The sequence below is a fragment of the Psittacula echo genome (genome assembly GCF_963264785.1).
Source record: "Psittacula echo genome assembly, chromosome: 25".
Lineage (NCBI taxonomy): Eukaryota > Metazoa > Chordata > Aves > Psittaciformes > Psittacidae > Psittacula > Psittacula echo.
In genome coordinates this window covers 2,405,433-2,424,415 of record NC_137760.1, presented here as the reverse complement: position 1 = coordinate 2,424,415, position 18,983 = coordinate 2,405,433, and the positions used below count along the sequence as shown (strand labels likewise).

Below are 18,983 nucleotides of genomic sequence, written 5' to 3'. Positions count from 1 at the left end.
GAGGATGAGGAAACCATTTCTAATTCATGGTATTGCTGAAGATGCTGCTTATTTTAAGTCATGTCTGTTGGGAACAGAGCATCAAATGACTTGTGCTGAAGGAGGGATTCACTTTGAGTTCAGAGCAGTCGTTTGTGCTTCAGTGTATTCAGCTTTATCCATCTGTGAGCAGACCGATCTGTTCTGGGAATGGCTGGGATGCTCTTTACTTCTTCTGTGTGCTTTTAGGAAGCCAGAGTAGTCTCACCAGCAAATCTGTCCATGGGCTGCTGTACTCTCTGCCCAGCAAAGGCACATTGTGCTTTATACAGGGCAAGTGAAAGGCCGTGTTGTGATGCATGGGTTACCAGCAGCCTGCTGCACTCCACAAAGGCTGATGCACAAGAGGAGAAGAGCCTTTTGTGTCCCTTGATCTTGCTGCTTGTTCAGCAAGGACCAGATTGTGTGGAAACGGAGCTTACAGGAGGGGTTATATTCCAAATCGTACAACGACTCCCTTATGCCTTTAAAGGAGGGAATTAGTTCTATTAGTTAATCTTTGGGTTCAAGCTCTCTTTGCTCACTGGCATTTGGGTATTGTCAGCAAATTACAGGCATATTTTCCTGTGTTTTGCTCATATGAAGCAAGACCTGGGATAGAGTTCTTAGAGAAAAGCTATTCCTTCCTGATAGGCTTCCTGCTGGGGATGGGATGATTATTTCTAGGTTATAGGAGGTGAAATATCCGTTCCTTTGCTATTGTTTTAATCGCTGTTAAGGAACCTTCTTTTGCCTGTGCTGCATGGCAGTGCCTCCAGCCTATGAAACTGGATTTGCCGTGCAGCCGAGCAGCCAGAGTTCAAATCCAGGTCCTACATCCATCCATAGATGCAGCAACATTTATTGGCTGCTTGGAAAACTATAGCACAGGCTTCACTACCAATGCTATTCCTCCTGGGTGCATTAAGCGGTGCTACTTCAATATCCATCAGCTCTGAATTAGACCTCACTGCTTGGGCACTGGATGGGTTTTTGCTTTGTTTAAAGCAGTCCTACATAAGCTAAAACAGTTTTGGAGCTCTAAAATCCAGGCCCTTTGGAATCCGCTTGCCTGGATTCTGGGTGTCTGTTGGGCTTTGAGAGGCTCCTCGTTTTCCCTGGCTTTCTGCTTCCTGAAATGTGGGAAGCTTCAAGGATTGCAGCCCCCCAACAGTGCAAGGAGTGTCAGAAGTTAACCTGCATGGGTTCTGCTGTGTTCTGCCTCTGCTCAACTGCTCGTGCTTCCCAGGATCTGAGTACAAGCACGACCATGTGTGCTTTTCTGTGTTCTTTCTCTGGGACTCAAGGAATTGCTGGCTTGGGTTCCCAAAATAACATTGCCAGAAGGGCTTAGCTGTTGTTCTCTAAGCGAGCCTCCAGGCTTTCCTGTGCCCACTGCAGTTCTTTCCCTCTGCTGAAAGGGAATGGACCTTTTTCACTCAACAAAAGAAAGGAGGAGTGGGAGAGGCTCGTAAAGATTCTTTTATTGCAGAGGACCTTTCAGTATTTCCATTGTCAAGTCCATTTGCAGCCACATAACAGAGATCCCAGCTGGATCAGGTGGAGCGAAATCTCCATTTAAAGAATCCAGATCCAGTCCCTGTCAAGGCCAAGTATGAAACAGTCCATAGGAGGCCTCTGGGGGTTTGGTTTTGTTGCTCTCCTGCAGCTTTTTCAATGTGAGTTTTTAGAGGCAGGAGAGTTGGCTGCCCTTTGAAATCCCTTGGGATGAGTACCCCAACAGTGAAACTCCACATGCAGGCTCTGTCTGGTGCATCAAGAAGCATCATCAGAACAAAGCTCGACTCCCTGACCTCATGCAGGGGTGAAGGTGAGGTTAGAGGTGGAGTTGAGTTGTCTGGCAATGGGAAAAAGCACTGGCTGTGGAATGACATGGGATGGGCAGCCTTTGCCTCCAAGAAGGGCGAAAGAAAGCGAGCAAGAAGATAGAACCAGGTTAGTAAAGGACATGCATTGGGCAGAGCATTGGTTTTATGGGATGCTGGAATGCAGATGAAGCTCTAGCTCAGGGCAGGGTGATATTCCAAGTAAACATCCAGCTCACTTGTACCCTCCCTAAGCATGGCCAATATGATTTGTCCCTCGAAGGCTTTGCTGACTGCATAGCCCAGACTGGGGATTAGTGAGTGGCTTCTGGTAAAGCTGCTGACAGAGCTGGGCTCTTCAGAAGCAAGAGGTACCACTGTAAATCAGGGGCTGCAGACAGCACGGTAATCCTGCTCCCCACTAACTTACATATTACCCAGTTAAACTAAGATAGGGCTGTCCTGAGTGTAATTTAGGGTGTTGTTTGGCCTGGGCTATGTGACCACTGGCAGCAACCCCAACAGAGCAGGGGAATGGCTGGAATGAGTGTTGTTAAGGTTTGGAGACAGCCTGCTGTTTATATAAGGGGAATCAGATGCCAGCATCTCCACTATGACAAAGCTCAGCTGGCTGGAAGTATGTGATGACTTTGTCTCTTGGCTTCCTTGTCTTGTGGTTTAATCCCACACAACCACTCACTGTAGCGATAGGACAAGGGGTGATGGGTTTAAACTGAAACAGGGGAAGTTTAGATGGGATATAAGGAAGAAGTTCTTCAATGTGAGGGTGGTGAGGCACTGGAACAGGGTGCCCAGAGAAGTGGTATGTGCTCCATCCCTGGCAGTGTTCAAGGCCAGGTTGGACAGAGCCTTGGGTGACATGGTCTAGCTTGAGGCATCTCTGCCCATGGCAAGAGACCGGAACTGGACGATCTTCAGGTCCTTTCCAACCCAAATCATTCCATAATTCTATGGAGGAGAGAACCTGAAGGGTGAAAGTGAGAAAATTCATGGGTGGAGATAAAGAGAGTTTAACAGGTAAAGCAAAAGCTGCACACAAGCAAAGCAAAGCAAGGAATTAATTCACCACTTCCATGGTCACAATATGATATCATCATTATTATTAATGGTGAGTTTAAAAAGTAGTTTCATCCCACTGCTGAAGTCAGGGGACCTTTGATAGCTGAAGGCACCAAGAACTAGAGCTCACTCTTTGCTAAACATAACCCCCTCCTTGTTATAACAGCAATAACATAAGGCCCAGGGCCAGAAGTGCATTGGGCACTGAGCAGCCTCAGCTTCCACTTAGCGCTAAGACTAAGAAGAAGTAAAACTAATTCTTCTTCCTCACCTATCAGTCTCAGCATAGCGCCAATTTGGTGTGTGAAGTTGCCCCACATCAGCCTTCAGTGCTTTGAGCCCAGTGTGCGTTGCTGTCACCCCCACCAGCTAATGCCATGCAGAGTGTGTGCTGCAGTGGGGTCTGCTTGAAGTAGCAGCAAGTGATGGCTGGTGGAATTGGGAAGCCCTTACCAAGGGGGTTACTCCTGTTCCTGTGTTGGGTGTTCAAAGAACTAAAAGAGGGCAGAAGTAAATCAATGCTGGGTATGGATTTGTCCACCTGCAGATGTGCCCAGAGCAGGTTTCACACCAAGTGTGTTCAAGAAAAGGGATGTCCAACAGAGGGAACGTGGAGGCAGGAAGTGAGTCCCACTCTGCTGCTGCCAAGTTCTGCAGTGCAAAAAGAGCATCTCGGAGAGGAGCCAGGATGAGAACTAAAATAAGGCTTTGTTCATCCTCTCTACTGGTCCCAGAAGAGGAAAACCAACTGCTGACCTTCTGGCACTGGTAGCTCCCAGCCTCAGAACTGGAAGGGAGGTGAAACTGCAGTGCAGCAGTGAGAGCTTAGAACAGGTCCTCGTGGGCAGCTCCCAATGGGAACAGCAGGGGTATCACTCAGTGATGTTCCTGCACTCCCTGTATCACCGAGTGAGAAACACACGGTGTTTCTCCTCAGGGAGGAGAGATGATGGAGGTACCCACGTGTGGGCTGGGGGAAGGTTTCAGTGGCAGGATATTAGACCTGCTTTGCACTAGCATTGATCGAAACGCAGCTTTATTTGCCATGAGTATCCTGCTCATAATGGATGTCTTCCTGGGACATGCCATGTTCCTTCACTAAGAGGGCTTGGGAGATGGTGCTTGTGAAAAGCAGCATCTTCCAGCTGGAAAGGGGAAGCTCTTCCCTGTGAGGGTGCTGAGGCGCTGGCACAGGGTGCCCAGAGAAGCTGTGGCTGCCCCAAGGCCAACAAAAGTTGTTTTCTTGGGCTGAATTGGGCCTGTTTTCGGTGTCAAGCACAGCTCCGTGCATTATTCCACAGTTCAGTGTTTCCATGAGCATTTCCATTGTTGTTCCAAATTTTGATTAAAAGGAAAAGAAAGGAATGAAAATGGACGTTCCAAAGGCTTCAGCCCTTCTTCAGCAGCTGTAAGACTGGGAGGAAGATTTCAACATGTCAGGGGAACCTCTGCAAGCTATTCGAGCAGGCACTTTTCCTTGTTTCTTATTCAGTTGCCATAAGTGGCAGTTTCCAGCTAAGCATAGCTCTAGCTGCATAAAACTATAGGTAGTGCACAGCATGATGGCTGAATTCTATCAGAAGCTGACCAAATAAAGATCAAACAACCCGAAAGCAGAGTTTAGGCCACTTTGGGTTATTAAGTGTGAGGCTGCACCTTGAACTCTGTGTTCCATTTTGCAGACAATGGATGTGAGTTCATGTTGTCTGTCTGGAGGAACAGCATCCCATGTACAGCTCTGTCTTCTCAATGAGCTTTTATTTCATGTTGGGGTCCACGTTCCATTGCCAGAAATGTCCTGGGTGAATTTTTCTCCTGTGTGGACTACATCTGTTGTTTCCAAGTGTCCAAGACCAGGTTGTCTTGACCCAAGTCTCCAGGAATTCCTTGTACACCAGAAAAGAGTTTGGAAGATGCTCTCAACCAGACTGGGGCTTTTCCATAACAGTTCCCATTATGGCATGATGGGAGAGCATCTGGCCACCAAATTGCAGTGACCTGGAACTAGATGATCATAAGGTCCTTTTCAACCCTAACCATTCTGCGATTCTATGACTCCTGCAGGCACCCAGTTTTCCCATCCTCCAGGTCAGTCTGCCCTTGAATGTGTCCTTAATCTGGCACATTGGGATCTTGACACTTGGGTGGAGGCTTTATGTCTGGCTCTTATATCAACCCATCTCCAACAGGCTTAAGTCAGGACTGTCTGCTTGCTTAACTTGGGGGAGGATGAGACTGGGTAGGAGTAGCACAGGGAAGCTGGCATGTGAACCAAGAACATCTGGTTTGGGTGAAGAAATAACCCACACTGGGGTTTGATTGCTGTATGGAGCTGGCTTGTGCAGCAGCTTGTGGTGTTAACTGGTGTCAGAGAGCAGCAAATGCCTTTTTAAATGGGCAAGTATCCTAGTTAGAGAGGAAATGATCTTCCAGAGTTAATGGCTTGTGATGTGAAAACCCCTGTGTCTTGTGTGATGGGGTGTGTGTTCAATCCCCTTGGAAGGCTCATAGAATCATAGAATAGTCAGGGTTGGAAAGGACCTTAAGATCATCCAGTTCCAACCCCCCTGCCATGGGCAGGGACACCTCACACTAAACCATGGCACCCAAGGCCTCATCCAACCTGGCCTTGAACACCACCAGGGATGGAGCATTCACAGCCTCCCTGGGCAACCCATTCCAGTGCCTCACCACCCTCACAGTAAAGGATTTCTTCCTTAGATCCAATCTAAACTTCCCCTCTTTCAGTTTGAACCTGTTACCCCTTGTCCTGTCACTACAGTCCCTGATGAAGAGTCCATCCCCAGCATCCTTGTAGCCCCCTTCAGACACTGGAAGCTGCTCTGAGGTCTCCACGCAGCCTTCTCTTCTCCAGGCTGAACAGCCCCAACTTTCTCAGCCTGTCTCCATACAGGAGGTGCTCCAGCCCCTGATCATCCTCATGGCCTCCTCTGGACTTGTTCCAACAGTTCCATGTCCTTTTGATGTTGAGGACACCAGAACTGCCCACAATGCTCCAAGTGAGGTCTCACGAGAGCAGAGTAGAGGGGCAGGATCACCTCCTTCGACCTGCTGGTCACGCTCCTTTCCATGGCAGAGCTACCCTGACTCAGCACTGCTCAGAGGAGCAGGATGACCTGAGCTCTGGACACATGGACAGCTCACGTCATGCTTTCTGTTTGGAGTGAATTCTAGCATTGCTTTTAGTTTATACTGCGAGAGGGGAACAGGGTTACAGAGAAAGGAGAATGCTTTAACTGCAATGAAATGCTGTGGTGTGAGCTCTCTTATCAATCTGTTCCTTTCACTCCTCACAATACTCTGAGGAATTGCAGTGATTTTGATCAGAAGTGTGAGGATCAGAAGATCAAGGCTAAACCTGTAACTCTGGGCTATGAACTTGGGCTCTCAGCCTCTTTGTAATGGGGAATGGGTGTCCCATTTGGATGTCTGAGGAAGGAGGGAAACTGCATTTGGTCTGAAAGACAAATGGAGTGGTGTCTGGACACGTACTTGCCTGGAAGCAGGATGCATGGGACGCATGGAGTGTTAGTGCTGCTCACACGCTCTCTGTGTTTCTCTTCCAGTCAGATGGGACCATCCTGGCTATCGCTTTGTTGATCCTCTTCCTCCTGCTGGCCTTGGTTCTCCTCTGGTGGTTCTGGCCTCTTTGCTGCACCGTGGTAAGTGACAGGAACCCTTAGCACAAACCAGCAATTCAATGATGCCTGAGTGTAAGAAACGAGTGGGAAGAGGCAAAGCTTTCCAGTAAGGCAGAGCACAGGACTGGTCCCTGAACAAGGCAGTGTTTCTTCCATTGCTGGCACTGATTGTGCTTCTATTTCATTTGCCTGACCTTTGGATTGTACCCATAAAACAGCGCTGTTGCTGACATGCAGACCTTGTTGGGAGCCTTTTAGCCTTATTATTGGTTGTGGAAGAGATGACACAGTGAAGCTCTGCTTTTGCTTTGAGTCACGTTTGTGCTGCAAATACAGAACAAGAATCAGGGATGCACAAATGGCAGCAGAATTGGAGTCTGGTTTTGATGACTGGCTCTGCGTAATGTTCCAGATGCCTCTTTTAAAGCTGCCCAAACCGGCTCCAGTGTGTGGGTCATTGCCATTAATCCTGATTTTAGATGACTTACCCAGTGCTGTAAATTTGCACCATGTTGTACCAAAGCTACGGTCCATTGCTGAGAGCTCTGAAGCCACAAACTGCAGGAGCAGTCACAGTGGAGGACGAGCCTCTGTGTTGAGATGTTCTCTATCCAGAAATAGGATGGAAATGTCCATAAAAAAATGGGAATTTTTTATTCAGAACAATAAAAAACTGGGTTCTAAAAATGGGCAAAGGATCAGCAGTGTGGGAGGTGGCTCAGAGCCATTGGTCTCAACTAGATGGCACCTTCCCAGAGAAACTGGGTGAAGGTCTTTGCTGGCACGTCTGCATAGGAGGCAATGGAGATGTGCCCTCTACAGATGCTTACAGTGGGATGTGGTGGAGAATTGAGGTGGCAGAGAGGAACGGCTCGAGGTGATGGTGCTCTTCGAAGGTTCTGTTACAGGAGGAAGATGAAGCTGATAAGAAAAAGACCCAAAGAAAAGCAACAGGAGCAGAGGGAATATGGAGCTGTGCCTAGGGAGGGTACTGTGGGTCGGCTGCATATAAAGTGATATAAAGCTGGTCAGGGAACAGTGTGAGAAATACAGATAAGCAAAGTGAGTGCAGCAGAGATAGGGAGTCTCTTGTCCACATGAATCCTTATAAGCTTAATATCTTCCAGATTTAAATGCTGTACTTAGAAACCCTGTTGTAGATAAAAGCTTTTCCTCACCCTCTCTCCTCCTTTACCTCCCACATTCCCTCTTAGTAAGGTCTTCAAGTGGGGGCTATCTCACTGATAGGTTCCAAATGTGAGTCCAACACATGCTGGAAGGATTTTAATCCAAGAGCCTGTAGGAAGCCTCTTCCATCTCTCCGGGATGGCAGTCTGGGATGTTTGGCAGTAGATCAGCAACTAAGATACTCCCTGTTGTGTTGCTTACCCAAACAGCAAAAACTAAAGGCATCCGCAGAGGAGTACCCAGCCTGTTTGGCTTAGGGCAGGGAGAAGGAGAGCAGAGCAGTGCTGATTTGCTGCTTTGGGAATGGCCCATTAAGGAATGCAGTGTTGTCAGAAGCACAGAGTGAATTAGGGGCAGAGGAACTGGCTTGCACGACAGATGAGAGAGGCAGGCAAGGAATAACCTCCAGTAATCAAACCACAGCCCCAGAAACACTGTGGGGATTGAAGCCCAGAGATGCTTCAGAGATAAATGTGTGCAGGGGGAAAGCAAGAAAACACAACAAACTCTTTTCTTACTGAGTATGAAGTTGTTTCTGAGTGACAAGCACATTTCTAAACCCTGCAGTTCCTCTTGGCATGCTTTTTCATTAAACAGGAATCATTATCATCCAGCACTTCTTCAGGAAAGACACCAAGCCAGCTCCATCCCTGGAGTAAATGGACTGAAGTCAATAGACATACTCGGGAGATTGAGCTGGAACCCAGTTTCTCCTTGGCATGCATCCATACAGGAATGCTGTTTCCAAATGTATCCAAGTTTATTGGTCTCAGAAGGATTCTGGGATGAAGGCTGGAATTTACCACTCGGTTTTACAGTAGGTGCAATTGTTGCTGAGTGCATCACAACAATAACAAGGTCTTTACCTCTGCCTTGGTACCAGCACAGGCAAATTTCCTTTGGTATCTGTGGATATTACAAAGCCAGGAGCCAGGCCCTGACCTTTCCAAAGGTTTCAAGGATGTTTATCCAAAACCAGCAGAAAGCAAAGCAAATGGACATCCCCAACACTGTTATCACAGGCGAAAGAGGGCAAATACAAAACCATCTGTAACAGGGTGACCCCACTTTCCCTAAGCAGAACACATCTGCAAGACACCAGATGCCACATCCTGGCCTCATTGATGCTTGTGGACATTTTGCTGTTGTCTCCTGTTCCTCCTCCTTCCTGAACGCAGCGTAACCTGCAACCTGAGCAATCATAGTCAGAACTGTGGGTGCAAGAGGCTCTTTAGGTGCCCAAGGATGAAGTTGTTCTGAGTAGGAGGCCAACATAAGGTTTAGGTTTAATATTGATGTAACCCAAATAGATCTGAATGTAAATGGAAGCCAAATAGATAATAAGCTTCCAAAACTGTCTTAAGATGGATTTTACAGGCGCATTGTTAGATTGGCTTGGAAATGGAGCTGCTTGAAGTGTTTGGCATGTGCAGTGGAGGCACAGTTAATACAATAGTTGGAAGGACTGACTGTGCTGGGACATTTCTCTGTCCCAATATACAGCACACAGTGAGCAAGCATCTCCCATGGACACTTGGAGTTGCCAGATCCAGAGCTGTGCTTGAGCCACGCTTTGCACCTGAGCAGGATCTGCCTGATCTATGCCTGCAGTCCTGATCCAGCTCTGGGGCAGCAGCACAAGAGGGACGTGGAGCTGCTGGAGCAGGTGATGGAGATGCTGCGAGGGCTGGAGCAGCTCTGCTCTGGAGCCAGGCTGAGAGAGCTGGGCTGGGGCAGCCTGGAGAAGAGAAGGCTCCTGAAGGGGAGACCTGAGAGCAGCTCCAGTGCCTGAAGGGGCTCCAGGAAACCTGGAGAGGGGCTTGGGACGAGGGCCTGTAGGGACAGGCCAAGGGGAATGGCTTGAACCTGCCAGAGGGGAGGTTTGGATGATGTGGTGCCTGCAACCAACCTTGTCCAGGGGATAAAATGCAGAGGATATGAGGATATGCAGCTGCGACTGGGACACAAAGCATTTTAGGCATAAGAAGCTGGTATTGCTAATGGCTCGCTTAGCCTGTATCTGCATCATCTTACTCCTTTTTACACTGCAGCTTTTTAAATCCAGGGGTGGGGTAAGCGCATACGAGAGGTGTTGGCATGGAAGCATCTAACACCATTTTTAAATTAAAGCTGTTTTCTGGAAGGCAGCATGGAAGAACCCAGCAATTTGCTTGGCTCTGCCTGGAAACAAAAAGCTGGATGGAGAAAAATGCTGAAAATATATATTAAAACCATATGAAAAGCATGGCTAAACCGGAGGAAGAGGAGGGGAGGAAATGCACCAGCTCTGCAGCAACCCTGAAGAGTCATAACATTGCATGGTGCCTGTTGGCTTGATAGAGATGACTTATGAAGGTCCATGTATCCCAACCGCTCCCATGTGCACAGGGCCCAGTTTTCCTGCAGTTACATGATTTTCATGGAATCCCTTCCCATCCTCAAAAGGAAGAAGTTCTGCCCCATATCCAACCTGAACTTCCCACGTTTGGGAGGTGGTAGCACTGTCACTGTAGGTTTAAAGTGGTGGAAAGAAGAGAACCTTCCTTTACAATTGCAGCACACAAATGGCAGCAAGAGGATCAAGACGGTGTCATTCCTCATCCAGAGTCCCCACACGGCTCACTGCTCCTCTTAGCCTCCTGCCAGTTGGATCAGAACGGGTTAAATATGGATATCATGCTCTATAACTGGCTGTCTTTAAGCAGGCTAGCATGGAGCCTGATAATAGCATAGCAGAGGCGTTTTGCCTGGGCTAATACCATCATCTCCACAGCATCACCAGCAGCCCAGGTAGGGAAGTGGGTTAGTAGAACAGCACCAGGCGTTAACTGGGGTGCTTTGACATGCTGTGTGATGGCTCATTACCAAACAGTTGAAGCCAAGTTCTCCATCTGGGGTGTCTAAACTGAAGCATCTTCATGGAGATCATCTGAAGGGCAGAGAGGTACAATTTGCCTTTGGAGGATATGCCTAGACTTCAGGTTCCCAAATCAATTCACTTGCTAATGCATTTCCTTAAGGCCAGATCCAAAAGCCAATTGCATGAATCTGGACCAGGTTCAGCACTCTTTGTTCCAGACCACAACAGATACTTAATGTAAAGGAGGCCCTGTTGTTCTTTGCCCTCGTGCTGCATGGGAAGTAAATCAATCAATAAGGATGACTTCTTCCTTTGGTTTTTAACCTGGTCTCCTCTCACCTCTTCCAAAGGAAGTTGGCTCAGTCCAGCTCAGGAGAAATAGATCTTTAGGACATGGTTTTAACCAGGAAGTTCGCTAGGAATCAGAGAGTGAGAGCAAGGAATTATGCATATAGGAGAAAGTAGTGATGATGTTTTCCTTTAGTCCAGAAAATGAATGTTATTCACATGGGTTTCCAAAGAAAGTGGGTCAGACACTTGGAGCAAATCCCATGGATTGTGGCCTTGCTCATCTGTGGCAGCGAAACAGCCTAGGAAAAGGAATGGCCTTTGCAGATGCATTCCCTGGAGAGCTGCCTGTCAGCCCCATGCAAACTGTCCCAGGTTAGTGCAATGGAAGGGGTTTTCCCCCGTGATGCCATGTCTTCGACACGTGGATGGTTTTGACATGCGCTGTGATGTACTGGATGTGGTTTGTGCTTGTCAGCTTCAAGTCTTAAGGGTGAAACAGCCTCTTCTTCTAGTTCTAATGAGTTAAAATTGACATGCCTGGATGTGCTCCAGGCTGACAAGAGCAGTTAACTTTAAGGGATGAGTTAGCTTTCCTGTTGGATTCCATGGACCTCTTGCTCGTGCGGCTGGGAAGAAGAATGTGTTGTGCTGCAGATGAAACAGGGACAGGCTCCTGCTTGTATTACTTGATCCTGCTTGAAGTGCAGACTAAACCTCCAAGGCTTTAATGGGGACTTAGAAGACACGGCAGATATAAACCAAGCAAAAAGCAATTGTTCCTTTCCTCAGCTCATAACTAAAGTATGAATCTGTCACAGGACTTAGCAGAGGTCCGAACTATAAATACATGAGGGGAAGGGGAAGAAAAAGGATGAGTCAGATGGGTCAGAGTTACTGCTATAAAAAACCCCAACCCCTGTTTATTGGGATAACACAAATACAGATTCTGTGTTCTCCAGAAGAATGAAGGCAAATGAGGACAAAGCATCTGCTCAGTTGATTCCCTTCTCCCTTCCCAAGTTTTAGTCCTGATTAGAGGCTAAGTAAGTCCTTTATTTCTGATTTTGGACTGTTTTCTCATCGGCCTTTATTTTAAATGATGCTCTGTTCCATCTTCAAACAGATGCACTGCGCTGACAAGAAACATATTGCCCCTATTTATCATATTAAACTCCAGGGACAGTTACTCGAGTATGCGCTTGCTGGACACTGTAAACTGGTGGAGTTTTCTGCTCTTCCAACATGGAAAACATCCTAGACACATTCCTGGAATATGCAGAACTTGGATTCAGCATGTGCTCTCTTCTGCTTGAATGGTTACAAAAATGTCAGGACAAGAGCCAGCCAGTCCTTTCCAGTGCTTTGGAACGTGCAGGAGGTGGCGGATAGCATTCCTCTGCTTGGTTATCCATCACAAGCATCCTCTTCTCTGTGCCACCAGTGTGGGACAACCAGCAGAGACCTGTGTCAGTCACAGGCATGGTGACATCTGTGATGAAAGGCAAAGAATTCCTTTACCATCCTGAACTGCTGGCAACTGCTCTCCAAGTTCCTTCCTCTGCCAAGGAAAGCCAATGGCCACCTCTCCATCCCACAAGAAGCAAAACACCATTGTAGGCAGTGGTAGAGTCACCATCCCTGCAAGCATTCACACACTGTGCAGGCAAGATCCTCAGTGCCATGGGTTAGCGGTGGCCTTGGCAGTGCTGGGGAATGGTTGGACTTGAGCTTCAAGCTCTTTTCCATTCTATGGTTCTACAGCAGGGTGATGCTGTAGGAACCCTCAGGTGCTCCTCACCCAGCGAGCAAACAGAGCTGCTGAATGATCACATTTTTCCTCTTTCAAACCCAGGGGCAGGCGCTTTGGCCGTAGGAGCCATCCCAGGACTGGCCTGGGGTTATCCAAACGCAGTGCACATGCACAAACACAGCAGCCTTGCCAAGCTAAGCTGGCCCCAGCGTTTTGCTTGGCCAGGGGTGCTCCCAGTGGATTGCATTCCACAGATCCACATGTGGCAACGGGGAAGGTGAGAGGTGCTGCCCAGGATGAAGCGCGGTGGCCGGAGCAGGCTGGTCCTCACTGGGACATGCAATGGGGTCCCTGCGATGGGTTCCCTTCAACGGCCTTTTCCTTCTTGTACTTGAGGCACTGTTCCTATCTCTGCAACGTGAGCAGGGGTGAGGCCCTGGGGCCTCCTTTCTCACACCCTGCTCACTTGTGTGAGATGGCACAAAGGTCTCATGTGCTTCACCGCCTTCAGAATAAGGCTCCGTGCGTATACAGCTGTAAGGATCCAAAGGGAAAAGGAGAGGGTTTGTGCTGTTTGCATACTAAAAGCCTTTCCAGACCTGGGCAGAGAGACAGAAAACACATTTCTGTAAGGTCTGAACTTGAGACTAAGCTCTCCCCATCTTTGGACCTGTCCAAACGAACCAATGCAAGTTGGCAACTTACGGGGTGCTCCGTTGCTCTTAGAAACAAATAGCACTGAAAAATGGAAGGAATCTCTTTTATTTTCTTTCTTCTTTTATTTTCCTATTCCTCTCTTGAACCAGAATAGGAAAAGCTCAATCTGTTCGTGAAATCTCTTGGTTTGTGTGTATGTGCATGCATACCTTATGAGAAGGAATAAAAATCATGACAAACACAGCCACCTCTTCATTTCCAAGTCTGGAACCTCCAGAGTTTCTAGTGATTCTGGCTGAGAAGCTGTGTTTGGATGCTTAGCTCGACCAAATGTGTTGGATGGATCGTCCTGAGGTTTCATGCCAATGCAAATGAGAACATCTACTCTGAAACCCATCATGTTCCACCAGAATGAGGCCACTTCCAGTAGGTGTATTTTGGATCAAGCATCTGCTGTTTCTCAGCATCCAATGGGTTTAAATGAAGGGGTTGGGTTCAAGAGGAGGTCTGCTGATAAGTGCCATCCCTCGCACTGACCGAAGCTTGTCTGAAAACGTGGCTAGAAAAATCTGCTGTGTATTTTGGAGCATTGTATGTGCTGTGTCAGTATATATGACATAGAAGAGATTAAGTTGTCTCCATCCAAGAATGTCAGAGAGGGGCTCTTCATAAGGGCCTGTAGCAATAGGACAAGGGGTGATGGGTTCAGACTGAAACAGGGGACGTTCAGGTTGGAGATAAGGCAGAAGCTCTTCCCTGTGAGGGTGCTGAGGCGCTGGCACAGGGTGCCCAGAGAAGCTGTGGCTGCCCCATCCCTGGCAGTGTTCAAGGCCAGGTTGGACACAGGGGCTTGGAGCAAGCTGCTCCAGTGGAAGGTGTCCCTGCCCGTGGCAGGGGTTGGAACTGGATGGGCTTTGAGGTCCTTTCCAACACAAACCATTCTATAACTCTACCTTTAACCAAGGAGTTTTGAGTAAACCAAGCACTATTGAGTAAACCCTGCTGCTACCCATGGTTTCCTTCCTGCAGAGCAGTAGCCTGATGCAGACAACCCTTCATCATTTGCTTTCCAGCAGGAAAAAGAGACAGTGTCCCAGGAGCTTCAAGCCCAAGCTGGGAATTGCAGGGTAGACAGGGAGAGATGGAAGCTTTACCAATCAGCCTGAGCTCCTCTGGGCATCACCCTACTGTCACAGCCTGACCTCGGTTGTGCTGTGTCTGATGAGCAGGGCAGTGGATGTGCCCACCACACTCCTATCCAACGTCATTTCATGCTTCTATGTGTGCTTCTGTGCCTATAATTAGACACTCCATGTCCATTCCTGAAGCACCACAACTGTTTAGCACCGCAGGGTAAGGGCAGAGCTCTGCACCCATCACTGCTGTGGGCTGAGATGCTAAGGCCTGACCCAGCCCTGGTATCTTCCATAGCCGGAGGCACATGCTCTTCATTAATGGCCACATTGCATGACTGGGGCTTTGCAGAGGGAAATAAAACCAGTGAGCTCATCAGAGGGGAAAAACATGAGCGAGAGGAGCTGTTGTAAATATTTATCTCTTCAGGGCCTTTAATGTGATTGTCCTTTTCCCTTCCTGCATTTGAGCAGCCACGTTGTTAGTGTTTGGGACTGTGAGGTTTGGGTTTGAAGGGTAAGTTTTAAGCTTACCCATGGGTAGCCCATGCCTAGGAAGCCTTTACACCTAATACCCATTCCTGATTGGAGCTGAGGACACTCCGTGCCATCTCCACAGGCGCTCAGCACCCTGACAGCATCTGCCTCATGGCCTGGTGTGTAAAGAAAGAGCTGCCCATCCAGATGGACTTAAAACTAGTGGGGAAGATCCGCCCCTGGGGCAACCACTGGTGTTTGGGCTGGGTTCAGTTGCTGTGCATTGGGGTGCATCTTGTGTAAGGGAGGGACATTTGACGTGCCTGTATGCAACTGCTTTCCCTTTGGAAGGCTCTCTGTTGCTCTTGGAGTGGAGGGCTGTGGAAGTAGCCAAGTGCCTGCTGAGCCCTCGATGCAAAATTTTTGCATGAAATAATAGCCTCACGCCCATAGAAACTTCAATTGTTTCTATGGAAAATATCCTGGACCAGTGTAAAACCTCACCCTGCTTGCTTTATTCCAACCCCTGGGACAGCCTCCAATCTGTACATACATATATGTCTATCTTCTCCGCTTATGAGAGTGAACTGTGTTAGCCTGATAATGTGAAAAGCATTCTGCAGGAGAGCATGGCACAGCCTCTGGAATGCAGAAGGGCCGGGGAGATGGTGTATGGGGGGGTTATTGCTGCTTTGCAATGTCTCCATGGCATTTCACTTCATCCTGATTTCACTTGCCAGTCTTTGTTCAGGCTATTCGAGGCAGGGTTTGTGCAGCAGCCGGAAGAAGGAGACGCTGATTTAATGTGGGTGTTTGGGTGAAACAGTGACTACGGCTCCTGCTGGGATCAGGAGGCTGGAAGATCAAGGGTAAATGACTGAATTTGCTGTTAGCCCACGCAGAGCAGGGGTCACATAGCGAGCACTATGAGTCTGGAGCTGTAAATGGGAGATGTCTCCATGGCAGGGCTCTGGGATGCCTCCAGTTTCCCCTCTTGCTCTCAGTGCCTGACACCAGCAGCACACAGAGCCCCATAACTGAGCTCAGAGATGTTCACAGTGGTGGCTCCTGGTGCTTTCTCTTTGGGGTTGCTTTCAGTGACGTTTGAATTGTGCTGAAGAGCAAAGGAAGAATTTACTGTTCTGTCTCTCTTTGATCCTTCCAGATCATCAAAGAGCCCCCCCCTCCTCCCGCAGAAGACAGCGAGGTGAGTAACACCGTCAGCCTGATTTCCTTAGTGTTTAGGACAAGGTTTTGCTCAGTCTCCTCATGAGAGGTTGTGATCAGAGCATGGACCATTTAAACCTTTGTGCTCAGCTCTGTAGCCTTAAAGCCAATAGAGGTTTAGCTAAACTAGAGGCTTTATAATTGATGTCTACCACATGTGTTTCACTCTGCTCACTTTGCTTTCTACAGAGATAGAGATGTGTGTGTTTAGGAATGACTGTAGATGTACAATACAAGTACCTCCATGGAGCAGGTAGGCAATACTTCCACTTGGTACTGCAGAGTTAGGCAGTGATTCACAGAAAGGACAACCCCTCAAGTCTATGTTGAACTTTGAAGTTAATGGAACCCAAACATGTGCTCGCTGCCTGCTTGGGAAGGCACGGTAATGATTTTGGTGGTTTAGCATCTAAACCAGCTCCTGGCAGCAGAGTGGAAACTCACAGTGCTGATCCCTTGGACCACAGCTGCTGTGGGTAAAGGCAGCCCCACAGTCTTTGCAATGTGTCTGAAGACCATGGGCAGATGTAAAACCATCCTGGCCTCAGAAGAGCTGCAGAGAGGGAAGTTTCAATGAAGAGAAGCAGTGAAGCAGCATTGAAACCATCTCAATTCTGCTTGTGCTTTTTAGGTGAATCTAGGAACAAACGGCTTAAAGCTATGTCACCACTGCTCGTGTCTAATGTAGATTGTGCCCAGAAACATGCCCACTTCTTGATCTGCCTCTTTCTGTGGCCTCCTGCTTCCAGCACATGATGAGTCTCCTCTTCACTTCCACTGTTTTGCACATGGGATTTCATTGCAGGTCCCTGGGCTGTGTTTAGGATGCATTGATGTCAATGGAAGCTTCTCCATTGACTTCACTGGGCTTTGGATCAGTTCCTCTTAACTATGCAAGTAAAAGAAGACTTAGACCTCTGCTCAGAGGGATTTGGTTGCTTCCCTTGCTTTTAGCAAATGAAGACAAACTCATTGCCTGCTTCAGCGTGCAAGTGGAAAAGCTGGAATGATCCTCAACGTCTGCCCTCAGTGCCTGTGCCAAGGCAGACAAACACCCTCAAAGCTCAGCCCTCTGCAATGCTCCACATGGAATCCAATCCAGCTGCTGCCTGCACTGAGCACAGAGGAACAGCTCAGGGTATCTGAAGCCCAGGCCAGTGCTAGAACCTCTGTCTTGGTGGCACTCATCCCCTTCAGACCAGGCCAGAAGGAAACCTCCAAATCTGAGCATTCCTGGACCTGAGGGAGGTTTGCGTTTGGATCCGGTGCTCCCCATGCCTCTTTTTGGGCTGTTTTCCAAGGCAGCCAGTCCTGTTTGGGCTGTATCTCAATCCACCAGCTTTGTTAGCTTCTCTGCTCTGAATGGAAAGGAAAACATGACCCCAGAGTTGCACATGCTCCGTTGTGCATCACACACGCCTCCAAGCCAAGGGATTCAAGTGCTGAAACTAATTAAAATGCATCCCTCTGGAATGCTGGCTCGCTGGCCAAGGGCTGCAAGGGGAAATTACAGCTCTGTGCTAAGAGGGCAGGCGCACTTCAAGTAGAAGGAAGCCTTTTATCAAAGCAGTAAGTGCTGCAAAAGCAAGCCAGTTGCAGCACACCGGTTATGTTTGCCTCGGGCTACATTGAATTAAGCTGGTGTCAAGGTATTTCTGGGCATGTTCTGTTTTCTCTCAGCCCTCATCCTGGCAGAGGGGAGCAATGTGCAGGTCCCCAAATGACTTAGTCGAAAGTCATCTGCTTCACAGCTTTCCTTTAGCAATGGGTTCCACAGAATCATAGAATGGTCTGGGTTGGAAAGGACCTTTAGATCATCCAGTTCCAACCCCCCTGCCATGGGCAGGGACACCTCACACTAAACCATGGCACCCAAGGCTCTGTCCAACCTGGCCTTGAACACCACCAGGGATGGAGCATTCACAACCTCCATGGGCAACCCATTCCAGTGCCTCACCACCCTCTCAGTAAAGAATTTCTTCCTTATATCCAATCTAAACTTCCCCTGTTTAAGTTTGAACCCGTTACCCCTTGTCCTGTCACTACAGCCCCTAATGAGGAATCCCTCCCCAGCATCCTTATAGGACCCCAATGGATTTGCCATTGGCTTTTCATTTGAGACTCACCTGGTCTTGTGGAGAATATGGGGCAAATCCACTTTGTTTCAAAGCACAATGCAGTTCTGCTTGCTCACAGGCTTGCTCCCCATAGGTGGTGGCCTTTGGCTTTGGCTGTACCCAGAATAAGGCCCTGCACAGTGCCTGAAGAATGGCATTAACTCGTACCCATTCTTTACCTGCTTCCTTGTTAATACAAAAGGAGATCTATTTTAGCTATTATTCTTACTGTTTTGGGACCCTGGGATGGGGAGCTTTGGTTAAAACAACATGGCCAACATTGTAGGGACTGGTCTGATGGTAGAATTTCACATGTACTTTCTACCAGAGCACATCCCCTCAGCTCAATAGAATCATAGAATCACAGAATGATTTGGGTTGGAAAGGACCATAAGATCATCCAGGAGCTCCTGCCCATGACAGGGGGATTGGAAGTAGATGACCTAAAGGTCCTTTCCAACCCTAACTATTGTATGATCTCCAGCATAAGGAGTGCTAATCCCTTCAGCAGCAGCATGACACTTACAGTAACATCATTTGTCTTTCACATCTCCCCAAAATCTTGGCAAACAAAGAAAGAGAAGAGGAATTCTTGCCTCAGCAGATCTGGGAGCTGAGGCCCATATGTCCTTGCACTGTAAGGAGAATGCATTATACTGGAACAATGCGAGGAAAGGAGCGTTGCTGTCAAAGCTGC

The 18,983-nt window shown here is 48.2% G+C and overlaps 1 protein-coding gene across 1 annotated transcript in view; it reads left to right on the top strand.

Moving 5' to 3' along the window:
- Positions 1–18,983, top strand: part of ANTXR1 (ANTXR cell adhesion molecule 1) — a gene marked incomplete at both ends in the record, with an annotated part of 75,551 nt that overhangs the window by 32,858 nt on the left and 23,710 nt on the right. Inside the window, 2 exons of the mRNA XM_080634383.1 lie at positions 6,512–6,607; positions 16,108–16,149. Coding sequence (XP_080490509.1) covers positions 6,512–6,607; positions 16,108–16,149 — 138 coding nt within the window. The remainder of the gene's footprint in view (positions 1–6,511; positions 6,608–16,107; positions 16,150–18,983) is intronic.